Source organism: Carya illinoinensis, chromosome 4, assembly GCF_018687715.1.
Source record: "Carya illinoinensis cultivar Pawnee chromosome 4, C.illinoinensisPawnee_v1, whole genome shotgun sequence".
Classification (NCBI taxonomy): Eukaryota; Viridiplantae; Streptophyta; class Magnoliopsida; order Fagales; family Juglandaceae; genus Carya; species Carya illinoinensis.
This window is the reverse complement of record NC_056755.1, coordinates 43523193-43547181: the sequence shown is the minus strand read 5'-3', so window position 1 is coordinate 43547181 and position 23989 is coordinate 43523193. Positions and strand designations below refer to the sequence as shown.

The following is a 23989-nucleotide window of genomic DNA, read 5'->3' as shown; positions in this document are numbered from 1 at the left end:
CCTAACATGATCAATGTTGAGTTCGGCATCATCAACGCCGGGTTATTTTGTCTACCTGCGTACGTTTGTGTGAAATCTTCAGCTATTTAATCAAGTTCCAAGGGTTACATAATCTTGAAGGTGGAAAACGTGTCCCCAGTTAAGAAAGAGCGGTACTACTTTGCCGCTCAGTGTGTCCTACTCAATTGACCGCTAGGTATTTTTTATTTATTTATTTTTTCGCATTTTTTTAATAGGTTATTATATTTTTTTTAAATTAAAAAAAATACATATCAATATATTTAAAATCATTTTCTTAATCACTAAGTAAAAATAAAAAATAAAAATTGCCCAGCAGTAACTTTGAGCGGTCGAAGGGGAGGGGCATACAAGCATTTCTCATTAAGAAATTTAATACCTCCTCATAAAGAACAAAATATCTACCGTAGGCTCGTAGCCAGGAGGAGGAAACTAAAACAAGCCTATTTTGGCGTTGCAGAAAACTTGAAACAAAAGCATCCAAACACTCACATTTACAGCATAACCAAACAATATTTACTGAACGGCGCATTTGTATAACAGTAAGATATTGAAAACTAAGATATGTCAGTTGCTTCCAAAATGCAGGGAGAGGAGAACTCCCGGGAGAATCGTGTGACAAAAACAACTGAACTGAAAAAAGATATATGTATACTGCATATACATATTTGATGAAGAGCACCCCAAAACAAACAGAAGAGCCGTGGATCAGCCATTTACTTTTCAAAAAGCTTCGACTATGCAGCATTTCTCTATTTTGGTATTATATCACTTTCAAGCCAAATATCATCCATTGCTAGTGTTTCAAAAACCAGGTCTAGATGGGCTTGTTCCTTTGCCCCCCATTACTTTCTTCTAACCTTGGAGCTGCATTAAGAGTTGATTTAACAGGATAGTATCAAGTTAAAGTGATACTGCATCTTTGAAATCTCAATCTTACGGTTGATTGCAAATCTACTTACCAAGTCCATTGGCTTCAGATGCCCTCATAATTCTTAGCCTCCTCACAGAGTTAATGAACATCCTGAATGCAATTGAAAGAATGTATGAAAAGAGTGTGACAATAAGACCAGTTAATGACTAATAGCAAGGCCAGAGATTAATAAAACTTGTTGGAAGAAGACAAGTATTTAGTCCATTTTTCTGCCCATTGATTTATTTATTTATTTAGTTTTTACATCAATTTATACCCAGTTCAATGCCCCCACATTCTCTATTCTTTCATTTGTCCAAGAATAGGATGAAACCTAGAATGTCCACACACCGAACATAGAAGATAGGATATCAAGAGAGCACCTCATTGGAGCTCTCCCCCCTAGATAACCTGGAACTTTGAGACTCCGCAGAAAAAGTCTCATTATTCAGGGGTAAATACCATTTTTTTGCCCAGTAGGGGTATATACCATTTATATTATAGTGGTCTCTTCCATGTATTTCTCAAAAGCATAACTCATGAATTCATTATATGACAATGAATTCAGAGTACAGACCGTGACAAGAAGAAATTGAATGAAAAGTAACTGGGATGAGATTAATTGTTCAGTTTTCAATCAAAATAAATACAATTTGAACATGCCATCAATGAAACTAATGCCTGCAAGTAATTTGCACTCCAATCTTGCATATTTTTACTAACCAACTCAATTTCATGAGTTAAAACTGTGTGTAGTTATTGTAACATTGCCTAACCACTACCTGCATCTAGGCAGTGCCAAGGTGACAAAAGTAACAAACTAAACAGTTGTGGGGCATAACAAAATCAAATTATTGAGAACCGTATCCTCAAGAAGGTGATTTCTTAGGCCAAGTAATCAAATGAAACATATAACACATACCCCCAAGGAACATCTCCAACAAGCATCCAGTCTCCCTCTTTATCTTCATACGTGAGCACAAACCCTGATGATCCATCCAGCAATTTTGATGGTGTTATTGCGTCAACCATCATGTCATGTTCCTCTCCACCTGATCCTAACCACAGATTAACCACTTATAAAGATCAGACAAACGCATTTCTGCATCATGACAACCACAAACAATAAAAAGGATTTCCTGTAATGTAATCTCTTAGATTTCAAATTTAGCTTCAATTTTTACTTCAAAATTTAGAGAACTTTTGATTTTTCCTGCATGAAATCAAAAAATTATTGGAAAATTTTTGGGGAAGGGTCACAAACATTAGAAATTTGTTCTGATCGGGGGCAAAAACTGAAGCCAAAAGTGTCAAGGTGTAGCTCAAAACGTTGGCTCATATAATATCTGACAAGTTAATTTAGCACACGATCCCTTACATTTATTCTCAAGAATATAACCATTGAACATAGATCTAAAACTATTCATTTGGATCAAAATTTTCATTTTTTAGTCAGATCCCCTGTTAGCTGAGAGCACAATGACACCAAAGCTAATAGGGATCGGCAAAGAGATAGCCTTTGAAACCATAAAATCAATCCTTGAAGTTCAAAATACAAGGTATATGGAGCACTCACGTATTGAGTTCATTATCGTACTTGATGTCGCAAACATATCCTCCAGTTTTTGCGCCAAGGTTTCATAGCATCTGTGTGAGCTCAGATCCACCTTCCTTCCTATAGGAATTCCATCCATATTCACCTTCACAAACAGAGAACTTCTTAATTGTCCCTTTTCATTAGCATTAACGCAGGCATTGCTAGTTCCCTTTCCAACTGCAGGATTACTGTTTCTACTTTTTACAATCAGAGAGTTGAATACTTCAGTGGCTGGTAATTTTGCTTGGTTGACCAAGCTATTCATTCTATATGCTCTTATTGGCGGCCATCCCACAACCTGACTGCTTTAAAAATATAATGATAAGTCCCATCAGTGAAGAAAACAAAACTAAGATAAATAGGTTACTGAAATGCAATCACCAAAACTTATAAGATGTAGCACAAATAGAAAGATCCAAAGTTCAAAAAAACAAAAGAAAAAACCAATACCGCGAGAATAACCAAAAATAAACTGTTTTGTACATGGAAAGATTTTCTTGCTTCTTAAAGACAAGTGATTAGAACCAATAAAAAAATGATTATATCCCAAAAAGTGACTAAAGAAACTAATGGGCCTTGCGGAAATAGGCATGATACTGCCAAAAATCTACACCACAAGGAATAATCTTAAATTATAAAAAATTTGACTCAAAATTTCAGATGTTACCAGATAAGTTTTCAAATGGGTGGACTGCTCCTAACAGCATCACGATCACATTTATAATATTTTTTCCGTGATCAGCAAAACTTTCAGTTCAGCTTCATTATTGTTTCTAATAAATATATGAAATGCAACAACTCTAGCCAGGACAATGATGCTGGAAAATTCTACAACATTGGTCTAAAAGCTAAATTCTGTGGATGGTGCCGACAGGCAGGGCCTCCCCCCTCCCCCAAAAACAAGGGGCAAGTTTTGAAATTGTTAGTCCATGCTCATCTTGTATGGTTTCAACAATTGCATCAAATGCAATGAAAAAATAAAACTGCGTATTAAATAAGACCTCAGATCATATGTTTATTTGTCAACAAATCAAATTGGAACAAGATGGGAATCCTTATCAATATGGTTTCAACAATTGCATCAAATGCAATAAAAAATCAAACTGGGTATTAAATAAGACCTCAGATCATATGTTTATTTGTCAACAAATCAATTTGGAACAATATGGGTATCCTTATCATTAGAGGTAATTTTAGATGATTCTTACTCCAAGTTGTTTTAGGTTAAAATTGGGGGTTAACTATTTGCCGGATTGCTCAATTTTTTATTCTGATCAATAGAAATCATGGGTCTTCCAGAAGACAACGGCAAAGCAGTGTACAAACCCCAAGGTTGCCATAACCTAAATCTTAGGATATAGGCACAGCAAAGACTCTCAAGTGACCAAAATGATAGAACCTAATATGTGCCAGCTGACACATTTTTGTCAATTAAGGCCTATAAAATATAATCAACCTGTAATGCAAATGGAAGCAGATGTAAAGATAGTTAGGAGACGAGTGAATAGGGAATCAGAACTTTTTGAGCTTCCTCTCGGATAGATTCCCAAATAGGACGTATGGGGGTAACTAGAATTGCATATAAAATCTCAGATAAGCGAACTCGATTGTGTATGTGAATGACCCCAAAATAAAGGCAGGCAAAAAGGCCCATATGTTCATGAGAATCAGATCCCCCAAATCCAATAAAAAAAAAAAAAAAATCAGAAATCACGAAATTAATTGGCGATTTAAACAAAGTCAGAAAAGAAAATTGGAGAAAAAACACAGTACAGATCCAGTTCATGAAATGACAACAGAGTAATTTAACTTGATTAAAAGCGCATAAATTAGATATCTTGAAACTACAAAATAATAGAGCAATTCATTGAATAAACACAACTCAGAATACATTTAGCAGAAAGCAAAGAAACCAAAGGAAACAATAAAAATACTAAGCCTAAGTAATCTGGGTTAGAAAAAAATAAAAATAAAAAAGCATATGCTATAATCCTAAAATCTTACTACCTGGCACCATTAGCAGCAGCAACAGAATCAGCACTTCTCTTGGTCCCAGCTGTAACATTAGCTCTGCTCAAAGAAGAGGAAGAGGACGACGACGATGAGGATGAAGATGAAGAAACTGAAGCTGAAGTTGAAGAACCCACGTAAGGAAAATCCTTGGCCGTCAAAATCCGAGCATATTGACCACCCCTTGGACCTTGTTGCGCCTTGCAAGCACCCACACCAACACCAAGACTCAATCCAAGACCCAGCTCAAGCTCAGACTCATCCAGGCACGAAGATGAATCCTCAGAGGACAAGACCGGGTTGTCCTCCTTTGACACCGTGGACATCGACGCATCACTTGTACTAGATCCTCCTCCTCCAGATACCGCTCCAGCACCACCACCAACAACACCCTGCATTGAAAAATCTTTGTAGCTTGTAGAAGCTCCCAGACAGACCCAGAAAAGACTTTTAAAGAATAAGAACAAGACCCAGGTAGGTGATAGAGAAGGGGACGGGGTTTAAGAGAGGCTTAAATATTGAGAGGGCCAAGAAATGGAAAAGGAAAAGGGAAAGGAAGGGAGACAAATAGAGAAAATAAGAGAACCGTCAGGGCTGTGTTTGGTGGGTATTGGGAAAGGAAGGAAGCAAAGGATGGAGGAAAAAGGTAGGGTTGGTGTGGTGGGGAAGGCAGTGCTGGTGATGGTGACGGAGGAAAAGGATGTGCTTGGGAGGTAAGAGCAGTGATTGCAGTGTGGCCCACCTGTCTGGTTTATGCGCCTCCATCAACGAATCTTTAGCATCCAACCCCAACCAAAAAATAAAAATCTTACTTCTGGAAAGAACTCTTTTTAACAATTTTTTTCTTGGAGATAATTTCTGTTTGAATTTCTATCCACTTTAAACTATAAAAAATAAATCTTTGAACCCGATCATCGACATATATATTTTTTTAAAACCTGGAATATTCCTAACAAAACCTAATTTTTTGCATTGATAGGAACAATACCATGACAAACAATCTGATTTTTTTTATTATTAAATGAAACATGAATGGTCACCATATTCTGTTTTTTTCTTTTTTTTTTCTTTTTTTTTAATGACCAAGAGTGGCACCATATTAGCTTTAAAAAAGAAAAGAAAAAAAAAAAAAAAGTGACCCTCAGATAATCATAAACTAAAACCATCATGAATTAAGTTTCTGGGTCGACCTGCTGTACCTTTTTGGTGGGGTTGGAGCTTGAAGTAAGCTGGATAACAGTAAAAACTACAATTTCATTTGATGTTACACCATCTAAAGGGCTTGATCGAACTTTAAACAATTATAAAAAATAAATAAATAACCACGTCAAATTAACATAAAATAGTAATATTATTTTAATATTTTATTAAAATACGAGTAATATTAACATAAAATTATAAGAATAAAATATTATTAAAATATTATTTTTTAATATTATTATTATTTAAAAATTTTTAAAAAATAAATTATTTATTATATTTTGTATAAAAATTTAAAAAATTTATAATAATAAAATAAAATGAAATTATTGTCAAAAAATAAGAAAAAGAAGGATAACAGACAAAATACTCTCTCTCGTTTTAAAAAGCGTAGGGGAAATAAAGCAAAAAGACAAAACTGACCATATTTGAATAAACTCGGGTCGGACAATTCCCAATCGATCTCCATCGGCCCTAAAAAGTCATCTCCACGATCATATCGCCAGAAATTATTATCCTACGGAGTAGGACCCACGACCTAGGTGCTCCCAAGGACCCAACGACAACCCGACAAGGTGGGGGACCACACATCACAACGTCGGAGTGATGACCAGTTGGGCCCCATGTTTGGTGAAATCGCGAATTGTGACACGTGGGGTACCACGGACCACTTGATTTTATTACCGACAGCTCAACTAACGATCAGAAGACGTTAGGCGGCCTTCCCAAGTCCGCATTTCAATAAAAGGAGATTTTGAGATCCGGAGTTCCTGTCCGACCGCGGCACGCCACGTGGCAAAACTCGAGATCGTCGGGCACGGCGCTGTCTTGCTGGGAGGAGACAGAGTCCACCGTTGCCCTCACACGTGTGTGCTCGAGGGCCCCACCAAAAAGGTTGATTTCTAAACCAGCTGTTTATAAGTTTCCCCGCCCACCAATCACTGTTCTTCTGACACCTTGACAGTTCACGGGACACCTCTATTTTTTTAATTTATTTATTTATTATTATTATTTTTTTAAAGTTGGCGTTCGAGTCATATGGGAAACTTGATTAACCAATTTTTTACGTTCAACAATGTCCGAAACATAAATTGATACAAAATAGACACTTTAGCGCGAGTTTAGGTTCAGAAATGAGATAAAATAAAATAATTTAAAATAAAAAAAAAAAATTTTAAAATATTATTATTATTTAATAATTTAAAAAAATTGAATTATTTTATTATAATTTATATAAAAATTTAAAAAATTTATAATAATAAGATAAAATAAGATAAAATAATTTTTAAATCCAAACGAGACGTTAATAATTGATGTACTCTTTTCATAACTTACGTCTTGTTAGAACATGGATGACTCTTCATTGGCTGGGTCTGACTCGCTTGGCCCAGCAACCCAACCAATCTAGATAAAAAGGCCCTAGACCAATGTGGGAAAAAGTTTCAAAACAGCAGTCACTCTAACACAACTCTCCACACATAAATGGCAATAAAACCACACCACATTAAAATGTCAGATATAAAATGTGAGCTAAAATCTCGACAGAAGCCCCCCCCATCCCTGATAGAGTGCACAGATGATGGTAACCTAACACATAAGACGTCGCCCGGAAGAGCCACACAGCCCACACTACATTAAAACCTACAACATGTATCCAATACAAAGGATGGGCCCACCTAACACAAGAAATGGGAGCCCCGCCTCAGCAAGAAGCATAAAAGAAAGCATACCATAAACACCAAGACCTTTACCACTTGAGTTAATCTCTTCGAGTTAACTAATTATATCTTAGCATTGGTTTGGAGCAGACGACAAGACAGAGAGAGAGACAAATTTGACATCCCGTTTCTTGTAGGTATTGTTGGATTATTTAAATTTTTCATCTCAGACACAAAATTCTAATTTCATCATTACAACTTTCTTAAATCCTCATACAAAATATAATAAACAATTCAATTTTTTCTTAACTTTTTCAAATCTCAAAATAATAATGATATTAAAATATAATATTTTAATATTTAATCTTAAAACTCAAAATTCTCATCTGAAAATTATCAGTAGCCAAGCAGAACTTAATTTCATTACATTCCCAAAGTATCTCATCATATTCTTCAAAAGAAAGACAAAAATTTCGCAAAACTTACTTCATTCACATATCAAGTATGGACCGGAGGTGTTTGATTTACCAACTTTGAAATGGTGGAAACATGTTACCATATTAAAAATCATCAGACTTTCATTTCTGCTCTGGATTCTGTGACTCTTGAGGCTTGCACTCGGTGCATGCTTTACAAGCTGGGGGAGTGAAGTCAGATAGACTAATCCGTAATGTTTGATGCTTGTCGTCATTTCCAGGAATATGGAGAAGAGCATCCATGATTAGAATGTCCCAATCACGAGGCTGAAGGGATGATAGCCAGGAGTCATCAGCTAAAGAAACATGGTGACTGTGTTAATAAAGTCTAAAAAATAGTGAAATTCAAGTGATATAACAGACTGAAATGCAGTGAAGAGGAGCGAAACCAGAATTCGACTTGGGGGGCCATAGCCATCTATTCGATGATAACGATGCTTGCATTCTTGGTGTATGTATATTTTATACACTTTGTTGTTTATAATTATAAAAAAAAAAATATATTATAGACATAATTTTGTTTCCTATTCCTTTAATTTATAACAAGACTCAATAATTGACCATATTAAAATTCTCAATTAAAATAAAATAAGAAATCACACTGTATTTTTTGCACTTTATCCCGTCTCAATCACGTCAAAGAAATGAAAGCTACGCACCTATCTTGACCAACTACAGATTCTAGTGCAAGTCCGCAGCTATGACGCGAAAGGGTGCTCCTACCTTAGGTTTTTCCAAGCTAGTGGGGGCTCAACCGCTTCAACCAAATCCATGTATTTTTCATTGCGGCTTAAGCTTAGATAAGATAAGTTGGAGATTAAAATAAAAAATTATTGAAATATATTATTTTTATATTAAAATTTAAAAAATTAAATTATTTATTTTATTTTATGTAAAAATTTTAAAAAAATTATAATAACTAAATAAGATAAGATGAAATAAAAACTTATGTAAAAATGAACGAAATTGTTTGAATGAACTCAAGAGAGGATATGCAAACGTTTAAAGGTTTAAAATAGATGCTTTGATTTTTTTTTTTAAATGAAAGACTTTTGAGTTTTATAAAAGAAATATATATGAACACATATATATTTATATATTCATGCTTTAGCAACCAGGTTTGGATATTTTTTAACTCATATCTTCAAGTTTTTTAAATTTTGGAGGTATATTTTTGGATTTTTTTTTATGTATGTACACTCATTTTTATATTTTGGAAGCAGAATTTGTAACAGCTGCTAGAAATTCAATTGTGGAATTTCTATTGACTTCAGGAACCTCGTGAAAACTCCGTAAGTTTACACGAATTGATTAATCGCATAGGTTTTAACATGTTAACATAGTTAGTGTTATCCCTCACTATGGTGCTAGAAATGCGATTTTAATTATTTGAGATAGTTAGAAGTGTCAGAATACATTATAGTCTACACCACTAGGCTTAATTGAATATTGAGGATTTTTCAGTACTAAGTTTGTTACGTTTATTTTTGGAGTGAATAGTAAGCTCGGTAAACGTACTAAGCGCAGTGTTTTTCAAAATCACAGTATGTAATGTCCAAATTAGGTTAGCAAAATTTTATTTAAACATATGGAAATATTTTAGCCACCTTACTCTTACAAGTCTACTCCACATTTGGAAAATATATTGAGCTGATTTTTGTAGACATTATTGGATAGAATATTTTGAGATAATCTTTTATAGATATTTTGGGTAGGAGAAAACCACACTCAACTCTCAACTCCAGCCTTATCACCTCCCTTATCTCGTCCATAAGTATGTCCAGCCAGCACCCATGAACTTATCTTCAATTACACCTTCCAATAAAAGATTATCAAACACTCTCTCTCGGACAGCTTTTAGGAGTTCTTTTGCACGCTCATTTTGAAGCTGTTGTAAGTGTTTTATCATAAAGTCTCCTTCATATAAGTTGTTTCTTTTTTAGTCTAGTTTACATGGATATCTTATTTGCCCCATTTGAAAATCATTTGGTCAGTTAAATATTGTGTAAACTATAGAAAGGTCATTCTGGGAGATAAACTGGAGAATATGTTATAGTTTGGAGTTTTTGACCAAGCTAATAGATAGATATTGGTCCGAAATTTTTATGGAGTATTGTTAACATGTATATATGACTATTGGTTGAGGATTTTTACATGATTAAAAGTTTTGATGAAAGATTTTCTTAGATTTAGAAACTTAGAAACTAGAAGAAGAAAAACAGTTTCTGTTTTGAGAAAGTTTAAATCTTTGGTGGTCTAAACCTATTCTAATGACTTTAATAATTTTATTGGAGGATCTTAAGTATCTTATATACATGTTATATTATTATTTTGAAGATATTTGATATTAGTTTCAAAAATATGAAATTTTATGCAAAGAGGTATTCAAATAAGCCAAAGTGTGGATATTCTTGGCTAAATTTATGTTTTGGTTAATTTCTAACCATGTGATTGTTTTAGGACATCTTTTTAAACCATGTGATGGTTTGGTTTGAAGATCATATATTTATAAGTCATAGATCAAGAGATTTATCAAAACTAGTTGAGGAAAAAGTTTCTGTTTTTGGACTAAGTATAAAACCAAAAACTCCAAATGTTATTTTGTGATTTTGGTGACTTTGGTTTGATGATTTAAAGCATGGTTAATGTTAGGATGATATTATGAATATGTTAGAAGTAAGATTTGATTTTTGAAATTCTTGGAGATGTTTTGATTTAAGGTCAAAACTTGTGATTCAAGTGCTTTGATATTTTTACAAAAAAGTTCGGTGTTGATTATTAGTTTTTTCTAAATGGATATTTTAAGTATGGTTTTGAACTTAGGATTGGAATATGTTTGTTGCAAAATTTTGGTTTAAGCATGAGTTTTGAAGTTGAAAGGAATTGCAAAAAAAAAAAAATCAAGGGAAATGGCCTATGGATGTTTCGGCCATAGTGTGTTTTTCATAGTTGTGTTTTGTTTTAAATTTTTCTGAGTTGATATTTAAGTTTAGGACAAAATTTACATGAGGAATGTAAATTTTGAAAACTTTTGGAGTTAGTATGCAAAATCCTTAAGTTATGGGTAAAACGGTTATTTTCCCACATGTAGAGAGTAAAATGAAAATTTTACTTTTTAAGTTAGTATTTTCCATATTTCAAATTATTAGTGATTTAGTTCTAACTTTTAGAATCACAATTACAGTTCCTCATGATCGCACTTGAAGTTTTATAAGAAACACGGAGATCGAGGTAAGTTAGCTTTTAACTTACTAGCAGTCTACTGTGTATGTGTACTAAGTAAAAGAACTACAGTGTATGTATGTGTGTTATCATATATGTCATGCCATGCCAAGTTATCACGTAATTGTCTATTATACAGAATTTATTCTGTCATCAATTTTTATCTGTTACATAATATATTCTGTCATGTATTACTGTACATTACAAATATGCCATGTTAAATATGTTGTCTATTATATGTTATGCCATGTTACGAAATGTTTCTATCTCAAGTTGGTCATGTATTTCAAGTTATGTTCAAATCACGTTATGTTACGTCAGGGCTCCAGTCCTTTCATTTTCCAGTCACGTTTCATCTTGAGTACATTCAGTTTGTGTAGAATACATGAGGCCACAACAACTGTGGAGTATGTATTTAACTGCATTGTGATGTGTAGAATACATGGGGCCACAACAAATGTGGAGTATGTATTTACACGTAGAATATATGGAGCCACAACAACTGTGGAGTATGTATTTTTCATGTTAAGTCAAGTTTGCGTAGAATACATGGGGCCACAACAACTGTGAAGTATATATTTTTCATGTTAAGTCAAGTTTGCGTAGAATACATGGAGCTACAACAAGTGTGGAGTATGTATTTACACGTAGAATACATGGGGCCACAACAACTGTGGAGTATGTATTTTTCATGTTAATTCAAGTTTCAGAATAAGTTCATACTAAGTCAAGTTTCAGATCAAGTTCATGTCAAGTCAAGTTCAGTTCATGTTTCAATTTAAGTTATGTCAATTATGCTATGTTGTACGCTAAGTTATGCTTTAATTATTTATGAATTTGATTATACATTTATGCTTTTACTATCATCCATGCATCATTAGCATGTGTGGAAGTTTTTTGTTAACTTGCTGAGATTTGTAATCAAATCTCACTGTGGTAGTCCCAACTACCATTCCTCCCGAATGGTAGATCTTGTTACAGGACCTGAAAGAGGATCAGGAGCTGACCAACTAGACACAGTCGATTGAACGACGGTGCGTCGTTAATGTTAATATGGTAGTTAAATTACTACTTGTACGATGAAGTTGCATCTCCAGTACTTTTGGATCATAACTATTTTGGACTAGTGTTGTGATTTTAGTTGTTCAATAGGTTTTTATGTATGAAGTATGTTTTAAGCATTTGGGATATTTTCAATTTGGTTCATAGTATTGCTAAAAAAAAAAAAATTATCCGCTGCGAATATTACATATTGTTAGATGCATGTGAGGAACATTGCATCTTATATGTCATGAACGGAGGCAGGTAACCTTGTGTTGCATGTCTCGACGCTTCAAATTTCTGTTCGATCCCAAACGGAATTTGGGAGCTTCACAGAATTTATGGCCTTTAAGAAAATATAGAAACAGTTTTTTTTATTATTATTATTTTAAGAAGACTCAAGAATTTTAGATGGGGTTAGAAGAAGATTTTTCATATTTTTTAAAGATTTCAAAAAGTTTCCAAATTTTTTAGAAACAATCTTATTTTTCACCAAATTTTATTTGAATTTGATTTTTTTTTTTTTTTTTTTTTGGGAGGCCAGGGGCCACCTCTGGACTCAATGTAGTTCCGCCAATGACAGTGAACACAGGTTAGATTAACTGTAGATCATTGTCATCATCATTATAATAATCCAAACAAAGCTTTTTATTTTACCAACTTTTCCTAACCAATGCAGAAAATGTCCAACTCAGGGTGCTTACGAGGATTATGGGTTTGGATGTGGGAGCAGGAAATGTATGTGAAAGAGTTTGAAGATGGAACAAAAGAGAACTAAAAATATAAGCATTGCGTTGAAGTGGAGTACAAACCTCCATTATGGACTGCCTTCAACTGGAAAATTCCCGAGCCTTGTGGTCCAGACACAGGAAATGTACAAGACACAGAATGCCTCTTATGAGCCATTGCAAGTGATGCACTGTACCATGGACCCCTTTCAATAGGTTCCCCAATGGCGTCTATGACTGCCTGGTTCTTACTGGCTTTCTCTAGGGCCTTGCTGCAAAAGATTTTAGGCAAATCTTGATTCAATTCAATTTTCTTATGTCAATCTTCATTTTCTTCTCAGCACCGAAAACATTGAAGATGGAGACAGAATAAGGATCAAGAGAAAACATTGTCTGGCAGAAAGTATAGATATATTGGAATGTGCATAAACTGAAGTAACTATGTTCGCATTAAACAAGAAGACATAATAAATAACATATATAGATATAGTTCAACTAGGCTAAACCCAAAAATAACATATCTAAATCTAAAATGGGGTCAACTTCATGTACCTTTTTTCAGAAAATAGGGGTAGTCATAAGCATCCTTTCTGCCATACAGAAGATCACACTCTCCCATACCTTCTTGTTTATCATATCCTCTTTTAATAATTTTACCCATGTTATTCCTCTACCCATTATCACAACAACTTGAATCGGATAACCTTTTTTTCTCAAAGACGCATTCATCAGTCTCCACTACACATGGTTGATTGAAGGATGACTACTTCAATTTCAATAAGAGGGTTGTTACATTCTACATGCATTGAATTAAAAACATTTAAACGTGTAAATGTAAAAGAACTAAGGTCTTGGTGAGTCTGATATTAGTACTCTGATTAACCTGAGGAGTAAAGAACTTTTTTAGGAGAATCAAGATAAATCTGTTATCTTTTAAGATACCTTTATACTTTGATTTCAACAAAGAATAGAAAACTTCAATGATATGTATATTCACTACCAGATGATATGATTCATGAGGCTTAATCTGGTGGTATACCTACTCAATATATTAATTATCTATAAGTAATTAAGGACTAAAAGTGTTATTGTCATGTCCGTCTAGTCTTCAATTTGAAAAACCAATCAACTGGTTGCAGGCACTCAATAGGCAGCATAAGTCTCTTTCTCTCTCTCTCTCTCTTTTTATTTTAGATGATGGTGGAACCACCCCACGGTAGAGCCCTTAGGACTCACCCATAGAACCCAAAAGACAGCTCTTAGTTTGTATATGCCAACTTCATAGTTCGCACTCTTTTGTACCCAATAAATTAAAATGCTTAAAAGTTCTATACGAAATGGGTTATTTTTCCAACAATGAGCATTCCATTAAAACTTCCAACTGAGCCATGAAAAGTAAATAACAAGCCATGACGTGATTTGACGAACAGATCCACCATGAATGTGGAGTACTGACAAATAGTTTATTCTAACAATTTAACACTAAAAATGAATACATTCAAGCACCACCATCTCTTGCCTAGAGCTCACGAATACTCATATGCACACACCTGGCTACCAGCAAAGTCTCATGCATACAGAATCCATGGCTGACTTATTGACCAAGATTGTCCAAACGTTCCTCAGACAACTTTCGTATTTCACAATGGGAAACTTATAAAGCTGGCGAAAACAATAGCAGAAACAAGAATGCAAGATCTTGATATGAGCCCTCCCATAGACATTGCACCTAATTGGTATCTTGTAAACCCAAATCAGATGGGACCCTACAAGTGAGAGCAGGTTTAACCTAGCATCATCATAAGTCTTAAAAATCTGAGTCACATACTCTACACTTTATGACTATGTTCTAACAACTTTATTCCAAGTTCAAAGGATGTCCAACTGATGGATGCAATTAACATACCCAGAAAAAAGGTTAACTGGTTGGCTTAAAACAGTTACAATGAAAGCAAAAGACAGACTACTGTTAATGGCTTAACACAATCTACAGAGTCCTGTTGATTGATCTACAATTAGATGAATTTGTCCATAGAACCAAAAAAAAAAAAAAATCAGGAGCCCCGAGTCAATGAAGACTGAGAAAATTGACTCACAAACACATTTAGTTTTCATTAGGAGCTCCATTGTAGAATTCGGGCCTAACCGTCGGAACGATGGAACCTGTGGATGCAACTCAACATTGGCCAATATCTCAATCGTCATGCAGCCATGGTTTGGAGAGGGGGATTGAAGATTATCGACAGAAGAATAAACAGAAAATTCATGAATAGTAGCTTTTTCTGGGCTTCGGATCTCTAAATTTATGAGCAGAAACAAATCATTCGCATTAGAAACATTCTCCCTAAAAAATCTACTGAAACCATGACAACTTTCATGTTACCCATTTAATTGAAGCAAAGTCCTAGTGTCTTATACACTAGAACACAACTGAATACAAGGCCACATACCTGCTACAGCTACGATAAATAGCAAGGTCGTCAAGCGCACTCAGAGCGACACCACCTGTTCCGGTAAACAAAACAAAAGACACCGCCTTTCGAGCCAATGACTTGCTGTTATCTTCATAGGTGGGCTTTGCAGAGCTGCAGCAGAAAGTCGTGTTGGTAACATATCACGACTTTCAAATTCCTAAACCAAATAATTAAATTAATGTGAAATCTGGAATTAATTGTCTACCCAGAAAGCTGCGACGTTGGGGAGCTTTTGAACAGGGAGATTAGTCTTCTCCCTAACATTTCCCACCTTTGAGCTGATAGTTCGCTCTCTCCAAACGCTTCCTCTGATCAAAGATGGTCCTTTGCAAGGTGTTCGCTTCCGCTTCATATGGAGTCATGGACGCCGTATGCTAGGCGGGACAGCAAACCACAGCCAGACGTGGGTAAACCCGGTTCAGTGTATCGTTGGCCGAGCTACAGCCTACGATATCCTTTCAAACCGTTTGTTTGTCGTTTTTTTTTTTTTTTTTTCTCGTTTTTTCGTTTCGTTTTTTCTCCAAGATCTTAGACCGTTTGTTTGTTGTTTTTTATCTGAAGAATAACTTCCTTAATTAAAAACAAGCAAAACATAAACACGAAGACACGTCTCACTAGCCGCTTCGTTTAGTTATGCAGTTTAGATAAGATGAGATATTTTAAATAATAATAAAATTTTTAAGTTAAGATGAAATGTGTTAGTTTGTAAAATAATGTATATTTAAATAATGAGATAAAATGAGATAATTTTTACTTTTTGAGATGGTTTGAAGAGGTATTTTATAAAGTAGGGTAGATTTTGTGCCAAACTCTTGGTTGCACTCACTTTAAAATGGCATGACTTACGTCTCATATATCTCATTTTAAAATTTATCTTTGTGTAAGTATCTATTTCCATTTGAACTCTTAAAGTTTAAAGTATTAAACCGTTATTCGTTTGAGTTTGAACTAATACCATTCCCATACCTTAAACCCAACCCAACATGAAAGTTACTTGTGATCAAAACAGACATTACAATCTAGCTTGCTCAGGAAAAGGAGAAAAACAAAAAAGAACATCACAGGCTATCTCAAAGCCTTAGCCCAAGTGTACAAGTTTTATAAAAATCAGGTGAGTTGAGAGTCGGTTTGAACCAAGTTATGGCTCGAGGCTGAAAGGCTGTAGTTGTTCCGCCTCTGGTTGAGCATAAGAACCCTACTCTTTGTAAGTGCCAGATAGACCTAATGTTTAATAGATTCAAAACCTTGATATTTCAAGATGAGCAATACTACCTACAGTCGTGGAATTGCAAACGCCGTGCAATCACTTTGAAAAAGAATGGGATCCACGATTAAAAAGTTAATTTTTTTTCTCATGTGGGTTTCATATTAATTTATTTTTTTCAAAGCGACTGCACGTCGCTTGCACAACCACGACTGCAAATATCATTTCTCTTTCAGGATATGGAATCTACTCATTTTCAGTCGAAATCAAAATTCAAGTTTCACCATAACCGGACTCAAAACAAACAAATGGTTTACAATTGGCATGCCAATATGTTTGCCAACCCAGACGAAATGATTCTCTCAACTCCCAGTCATTGCAAAAACCTCTCACAACATCTGGATGATTCTGATATACACATAATACATTAGGCATAGGGATCCATGCAATACCCTACCCGGATTGCAGGAAATTTGAACAGGGTCACGGGCAGTGGCCGCCCCGCTTCCTTGGGCAGGTGGCCCGAGCCCCTGCATGTCAGGTGGGGCATGTAGACTCCTGATCCTGATCCTGATCCACATATTGCAACTACTTGAAATTAATCTTCTGATTCAATTGTACGCATAACATCCACCACCCATCTCTACAGCACTGAACGAACCAAAAGACTACATCTTGGAGATCAACTTCATGAAATAATCTACTGTTGGATTTCAGAAATTTATTTCTTCAAGACCCCATGTCAAAGCCTGAACCATGTCAAAGCTTGAAGAATATAGTAAAGTAAGCCTGCAGTCATGGATGTCGTAAAGTGCAATAGTTGCTTGTCTTCCACGTACAGAACCCTAGCCTTAAAGTCTTACCTATCTGACAAAGTCATGAGATATGTTTGTACAAAGTGCTTAGGAATGGTGATCCCAACATTCCTTCTTGACCCATCATATTAAGTGGAATTAAACCAGAACCTTTAAAGCGCGTCTCTGCACAAAAATTTTAAACCCATACCATTTTATTGCAGCGTGACCTACCCAAAATTACATGCTTCAAGAGACGTGTCGATGGCCCGATCATATTACAGCATTGATCATACTTCATGGGAATTGCTCATTTATAACCACATGAACCATGTAGGTCCACTAAAAGAAAAATTCCTAACTTCTACTTCATTTACCCCTCCCCCTCTTCTAGCAAAGGATCCACTGCTCAAATGGGAGCACTAAGCAATCCTATCTAAAAGTACATATACAAGAATGAAAAATGTACCTTCGGCAAAATAAGACCAGCCTTCAAAACAAAACTGGCTACCCGTGTACATACATGAACAAAACGTGCAGGCAATGAAGAACCAATAGTCAATTAAAGTGGTTCTCCGAAAATTCTACCATCTTTCATCTCCCACCCAGTTGTTCTTCTCCTTTGGCCCAGTAGGACCGTCCTCCCCATACAGCTCCACCGGAAACTTATCAAATATGTTCTCCACTGAATATCGAAGCATCGCAGGCAAAATATTGATTATCTTATCCAGTTCAGTTCTTGAATCGTAGATGATGGTTGGACCCCACTTTCTCATAAACTGCAACCAAAAAGGTTCCGTAACAAGCCCATCTCCAAGATACTCTGCTGCAACAAGTTCATAATGGACGCTTGAATTGACATACAAGTTACTTCGGGCACAATCATTCCTTACTCCAATCCCCAGCTTGGAGGACCCCTGGAGATAGACTCCAGGATGAGGGAAGCTTGCATGACCACTTTTTGATGAGTAAACAACGGCCCTATTTCCCTCCATATACTCCAAATCATAAGCATCCACCCACTTACCGCCACTGTGCTGTGAGAAGTATATACTCCAAAGCTCCCCGGTGAAGTTACATATACGGAGTGTAAAATGCTCCCAGTCACCCACATGCTCTCCAATCTTGCTAAGAGCAATATTCACTAACCCAACTTTTAGTGTAGCAGGCCCATTGAAGGGGCAGAAAACCCACATTGCAATGTCAGTAAAAGTAGCACCAAAAGCAGGCTTCACGTGAACATAAAGTTTTGCACTTTCCAAGTTTCCATGTTTGACACTCTCTCTCTGATCATCACATGGCATGTCAATCCAAAACTCCCCGTCATTCACTCCCCCACCCGGCAAATTTGAGCCACTATCATCAATAGCTTCACCATCCAAAATTCCAGCTCTGAACAACAGTGCTCCATTTTTGAAAAACCATGAAACAGAAGATGGCAAGAAGACCTCTTCTGGATGAAAAAATACGGTAGGTCCATAGTGGTGAATTAGTGCATGAATCTGCTCATGGGTTGGCATTGCAGCTAAAATAGGATTTAGATTCTTCAAGCATGCAATATGAAGCTCTTCTCCAGCATCCCAGTGGCTACAGCAGAAAAATGTACCTACAGGAACTCCTCTCCCCAACATTCCCCGGTGGCAGGGTCTCATGTCCCAAACTTCAAATGGGAAATTTGGAGATTTAGAACTAGAATTAAGTATTGGGCGGTAAACTTCACATTTGTCGGTTAGATCAGCTCGAACACATCTTACTGCATCCAGCTCAGGCTTGTCTGGCTTGCTGGTAACCAAATAGCCCATGGGCTTGTAACCCTTAGGTGGCTGAGGAAGCCAAACATAACCACATGCACCGTACTTTTCCTGGCTTCCATCATCAGGAGTCCATACTAAGGCATAATCAAGGGGCTCTTGAAGAGCTGGTGACTTATCGGGGTCGCAAGAAGTAACTACTTCCCGAGCCACAAGAACAAATCCTCGTAATGGCTGGTTGTTAGGTTGGCAGTAGTGGCCAAGGCAATAGAACCCATCAGGTATATCCACCGGTTTATAAAATGCAACACCCTTCTTGTCTTGTGCCGGGTTGTAGCCCCAAATGAACTCAAACCTGGAGACCTTAATAACTTCTAATGCTCCCAAAATTATTTTTCCAGAGGAAAAACTTCCACCTAAGACGGCAAGCATGCAGTCAACTAATTTAACAAAGTAACTAATTTTTCACACTCATCATTAAAAAAACACTAATTTTTCGTGCTACGAGGAGGTTAAAAGCACAATGACCTGTTTCTGATAAGTAAAAATGCACAATGACCTTGAAACATGAAATTAATATACATATCTAAAATAACAGTAACCAAAGGGGTTTTTGTTCCATTATTAAAAGATAAATCAAAGTGCTGGAGCGCTGAAGTTAAAAATCATGTTCTAAGAATAAATCTCAAATGAGGAATAGAAATCCAAGATTCGCAGAATGCAGTAATTTCTCAAAGAGTTTTAGAATCTCCGAAAGGACCCCCCACTCCACTAGCTTCAACAGACCAAAACGTACCCCATCAAGGAACATAAAAGTGAACCCTCTTTTTTTTACCCACCCCTACAGAGTAAACCCCAGTCCCATGCACCGCACCCTCATAAGTTTCCCTACATAGAACTGATTAAATCACTAGTTTTTCACCAAAGGGTGTGACCACAAATGATTATTTGCACCCATGAGGTGTTGAACCTTGGACCTTGAAGGGAGTGATACCCCAAGACCAAGGCCTTCACCACTTGGGCAAACCCCTTGAGGTTTATAAAAGTGAACTTATAAGGGAAGTAAAAATTCATGGAAAAGAAAAGACAAAGAAAAACAGGGATAAGTTAATTTCAATTTTATAGAGGGTTCTACAACGAGGTATAATCATAAAATATTGCAAAAGTACATTCTAAATGAAAAGAATAACATCAGACACCATTTTATCTATTCCGGATCGCTCACCATGCAAAAGAAAATCAATGAGCCACCACTCTGATATGTACAATCAAATTTGAGTATTTTTTCTACAAAAGTACACAGTTCAACAACAATCTGGGTCGCCCATACCGTATAATAGACACATTCAAGATGAAATCGTATTTTCCTTTCTACGCTTAGGTAAGTTAAAGTACAAAGTAGCCTGCCGACAAAACATTACGAACCGTGTTACCAAAGGAAAGGAATACAGCTGATAATGAATAATGAAATCAGGGCCCCTCTCGCGCAATTGCTTTAGACCAGAATGCTAAACTCAGGGCAAGGGAAACATAAGCGATAATGATCGAGCTCAAGCTCAAACCATCATCGGAACTCCAAATTAACCCCGAACAGGTAAAAGACAAAAAAATTGCGCATTTTTTTTTAGTAATGTGAGTTTATCATTTTTATTTTTTTTTATTTACAACTCCAAATCCCTCTCTGGTATATAAATCGAATTGAACACACCGTTGCTCGGCAAAGTTGACGAAAAACTTTAACCGTAAGAAACAAACGTAACCAGCAAACAACTTCAACCATGATCCATTTCCACAAGCAAACCATAATCTAAGAAAAATCTAGAACCAGGAAAGCGAAAAAGAAAAAGGTAAAACCACAACTGACCCAAGATACACTCCTCAGCCAAACCCAACCATCCATGATCGACCAGAAAAAGGAAGCAAAACCCACATTTCATTTCCCCAAAAAGATCGGCATTAACCAAAAAAAATAGCCCCAAAAGCCTCATACCTTCAGGCCATTTGGGAACCGGAGCAGGCAGCGAGAAGGGCTCGGGCGAAGAAGCCGGCGAGAAATCGGTGACTGCGTTCCAATATAAGCACTTGCACCCAAACATCATCGCGAGAGGCTCTCTCACATGCAATAGAACCTTAAAAAGAATAGCTCACGAGGCCTTGATCTCCGAGGCCTCTGGAACCGAGAGTGGGATATGGTTCCGTGACCTCCCCTCCCACCTTCAGCATCAAATCATGGTGTTGGGCCCCCACTATGCTGCCCTGAATTATAATAATAATAATATGCAATGATATTTTGTAGTTCTTGAAGCCGCCTTTCCTTCTCCCTTCGAGCCTCCTTGCTATGCGTTGCAACTTGCTCTTGGATGTTTGGAAACTGGAATTTTTATATGTGTTTGTGGGTGGGTGGAGGAATTTCATTGCAATTTGTTAATGCAAATCATGTTGGTGAGAAAGTGGGGTCGGGTTGGCATTATGTCGCGTGGTGTATAATCATACTCGGGTGATCGAAACTGGTGAGGGGGTTGAATGACTCATATAAACTCGTATTTTCCTTCCTCATTTTTATTCTCTTTAATCATACTGACGCAGACTCCTTTTAAATAATTTCTTATTTATTCATTTAAATAAAATATTATTTAAAATAAATCATATTGTTGGATGTAATTCATTACATAAAAATTAAAATTAGTGAATTTATCTCAAAAGATTACAAAATTGTGAATTTAAGAAATGGGTTTATTTGAAATATTTTATATAAATAAATATAATAATAAAAAGAATTTAACGATTTAATGTTTTCATCAAATTATATTAATTTAAAAATTATATTTTAATATAATATTTTTATTTAATTATTTAATTATTTAATATCATATCATAAAATAATAAAAATAAATAAAAATTAAAATGAACTGGGTGAAGACAATTTCAGTGGAAGGACCATCTGAGGTGGGTTCAATTCAGTAGTCTCATCATCTGTCAGCTTGCAATTAGAGCAGTAGTGGGCCTGGAATCAACAAAGAATTTCACCTATCCAATATTATATTTTGCATTATTTCTTAAGAAATATTATCCTTTTTAATAATTCTATAATATTATCCTTTATAATAATTCTATAGTAATTTATGCTTTATCTCTTCCTTTTTTCTTTTTTTTTTAATTAGAGGAGAGAGAATGTTTTGTAGCTGTCTAAAATGACATTTAGGATGGCAATAACAATTAAAGTCAAGAGATATTTTAGGCTTTATATTCAAATTCTATAATAATAAATTGATAAAATCACACACTTTTTTATTAGAGACGGATACGTAACTATCATATGATTTGGACGTAAGATTCTCTTCACAACTTCTGAATATGAGGTGGGTTGGAGATTTATTTTCATGTGGTTTTGTGAAAGTGTGTTTTGAATTGAAAAGATTTTAAGAAATGTTTTCACCAGAGTTTGAAAATTGATGCGATAATATAAATGAGAAATATTTTAATTATAAATAAATTTCATAGAATTATATATATAATAAGATATAGTTCAATATGATACATTAAATTATAAAATTATTTTTACTGTAAATTAAATTTAATGTATTACATAAAATCACATTAAATTTATTTCTATAAAATCATTTTACAGATATTGTTAACATGTGATTTTCGTCAACAATGTGGAAGAGGAGAAGGATCTCCCCTGGCTTGCTGAGGCGGTCGTTGGACCCGAGTCGATGATATGTGAGCCCTGTGGTGTTGGGCTTGGATGAGGTAATGTGGGCCCTCGGCTAGTCCAATGCAGCTGTACGAAACCCATGTGTATGGTCATAGTGATGAACAGTAGATAAATACAAGAAAAATAGAGAAAAATAGATACGCGGATTTACATGATTCGACATTGGACTTATGTCCACAGAGTTTAGGAATGGAAGAATCTACTATATAAGCTTGATTTACAATCTCTCGAAATCTCTTATCCTCATTATACATTAAATTTATAAATCATTATTTCCGATCTGGATATTATTGCAAGGCACCATATCTAGAGGTTGAAGAAGCATCCCAACAAGCCTCTTAGAAATCTAACCAAGAGCCCATCAAAAAAGTCCCTCCTGAAAATTCTCTAAGTTGTCTGTCTCTTCTCTTTTTATTTATTCATTTCTTTTCATTTATGTCACGTCACCTTACCTCACTTCTCTTTTCTCATTCCCTTCATGTAAGCTTTACATTGATTCCTTTCCTTTCTTTCTTTATCTTGTATCCCCTCCTTTCTCCCCTATCTTATTTTCTAGGGAAGCTCCCTTGGTGGACTTAGGCTTTGAGGGCCCTTATAGTTGTTTAATAATTTGCACTTATATTATATGTATATCACATAAGAAGCAATTCATGTAAGAGTAAGTACTATGTATTGCGCTGAATGGCTTTCTCCTTTCTCTCTCCAGGTAATATATCCTCACACAACTTTTAGGTATAACCCCACTTCCTCTAGCCTGAGGGTGGCTCTCTCTTGTTTGGTCTTCATCAAATATATCTAAAGTTTTTTTCTCTTATTTTTTTTATCTGGTTTTCCTCTAGTTTCTTGCCCATAGCATCGAAAATGTATTAATTTGTTAGATGATAAAAGAAAACTGACTAAAAGAGCGGCACATATGTCTCATGCGCAGCTCACACCACATGTGAGACCACGAGCCATTGCATTAAGGGAGGTCTTTTGCCTCCATGTGCGGCGCCATTGGGGTCAGCGACCTTGAATTTATTAGATCTAACCTTTACTTTATTGCCAAATGTGGCACGTGAGCTACACGTGTTTCCACAAGCAATGCCGATTTTTTGCCAACAATTCAACTCATTTTTCGATTATTATTTTCATATGTTCATGTTTTTCCTAATCAAGAATCAAGATAAAGTAGTCGTACAAACT

General features: G+C 35.7%; 3 protein-coding genes across 8 annotated transcripts; all 3 read right to left on the bottom strand.

Moving 5' to 3' along the window:
* Window positions 1-511: 511 nt before the first annotated feature.
* Window positions 512-5428, bottom strand: LOC122306084 (auxin-responsive protein IAA11-like). Of its 6 annotated transcripts, none has more exons than XM_043118470.1 (5): window positions 4536-5428; window positions 2529-2833; window positions 1854-1989; window positions 981-1042; window positions 512-885 (listed from the first exon to the last, which is right to left on the bottom strand). In XM_043118470.1, the coding sequence occupies exons 1-5, from the start codon at window positions 4934-4936 to the stop codon at window positions 836-838; spliced, it is 954 nt and encodes a 317-aa protein (XP_042974404.1). In that variant the 5' UTR covers window positions 4937-5428; the 3' UTR covers window positions 512-835. The 6 variants fall into 6 exon arrangements, with proteins under 6 accessions (XP_042974404.1, XP_042974405.1, XP_042974401.1 ...); XM_043118471.1 differs by having other exon boundaries at window positions 1854-1983; XM_043118467.1 differs by having other exon boundaries at window positions 1854-1983; window positions 2508-2833; window positions 4536-5423.
* A 2368-nt stretch (window positions 5429-7796) lies between these two features.
* LOC122306083 lies at window positions 7797-15752 on the bottom strand. Its single transcript, XM_043118464.1, has 4 exons — window positions 15543-15752; window positions 15314-15448; window positions 12948-13135; window positions 7797-8168 (listed from the first exon to the last, which is right to left on the bottom strand). Exons 1-4 carry the CDS (start codon window positions 15599-15601, stop codon window positions 7975-7977), a joined length of 576 nt encoding a protein of 191 aa, XP_042974398.1. The 5' UTR covers window positions 15602-15752; the 3' UTR covers window positions 7797-7974.
* Window positions 15753-16794: 1042 nt separating this feature from the next.
* LOC122306082 lies at window positions 16795-21577 on the bottom strand. The gene is made up of 2 exons (XM_043118463.1): window positions 21077-21577; window positions 16795-19502 (listed from the first exon to the last, which is right to left on the bottom strand). Exons 1-2 carry the CDS (start codon window positions 21183-21185, stop codon window positions 17920-17922), a joined length of 1692 nt encoding a protein of 563 aa, XP_042974397.1. The 5' UTR covers window positions 21186-21577; the 3' UTR covers window positions 16795-17919.
* Between the last annotated feature and the right edge of the window lie 2412 nt (window positions 21578-23989).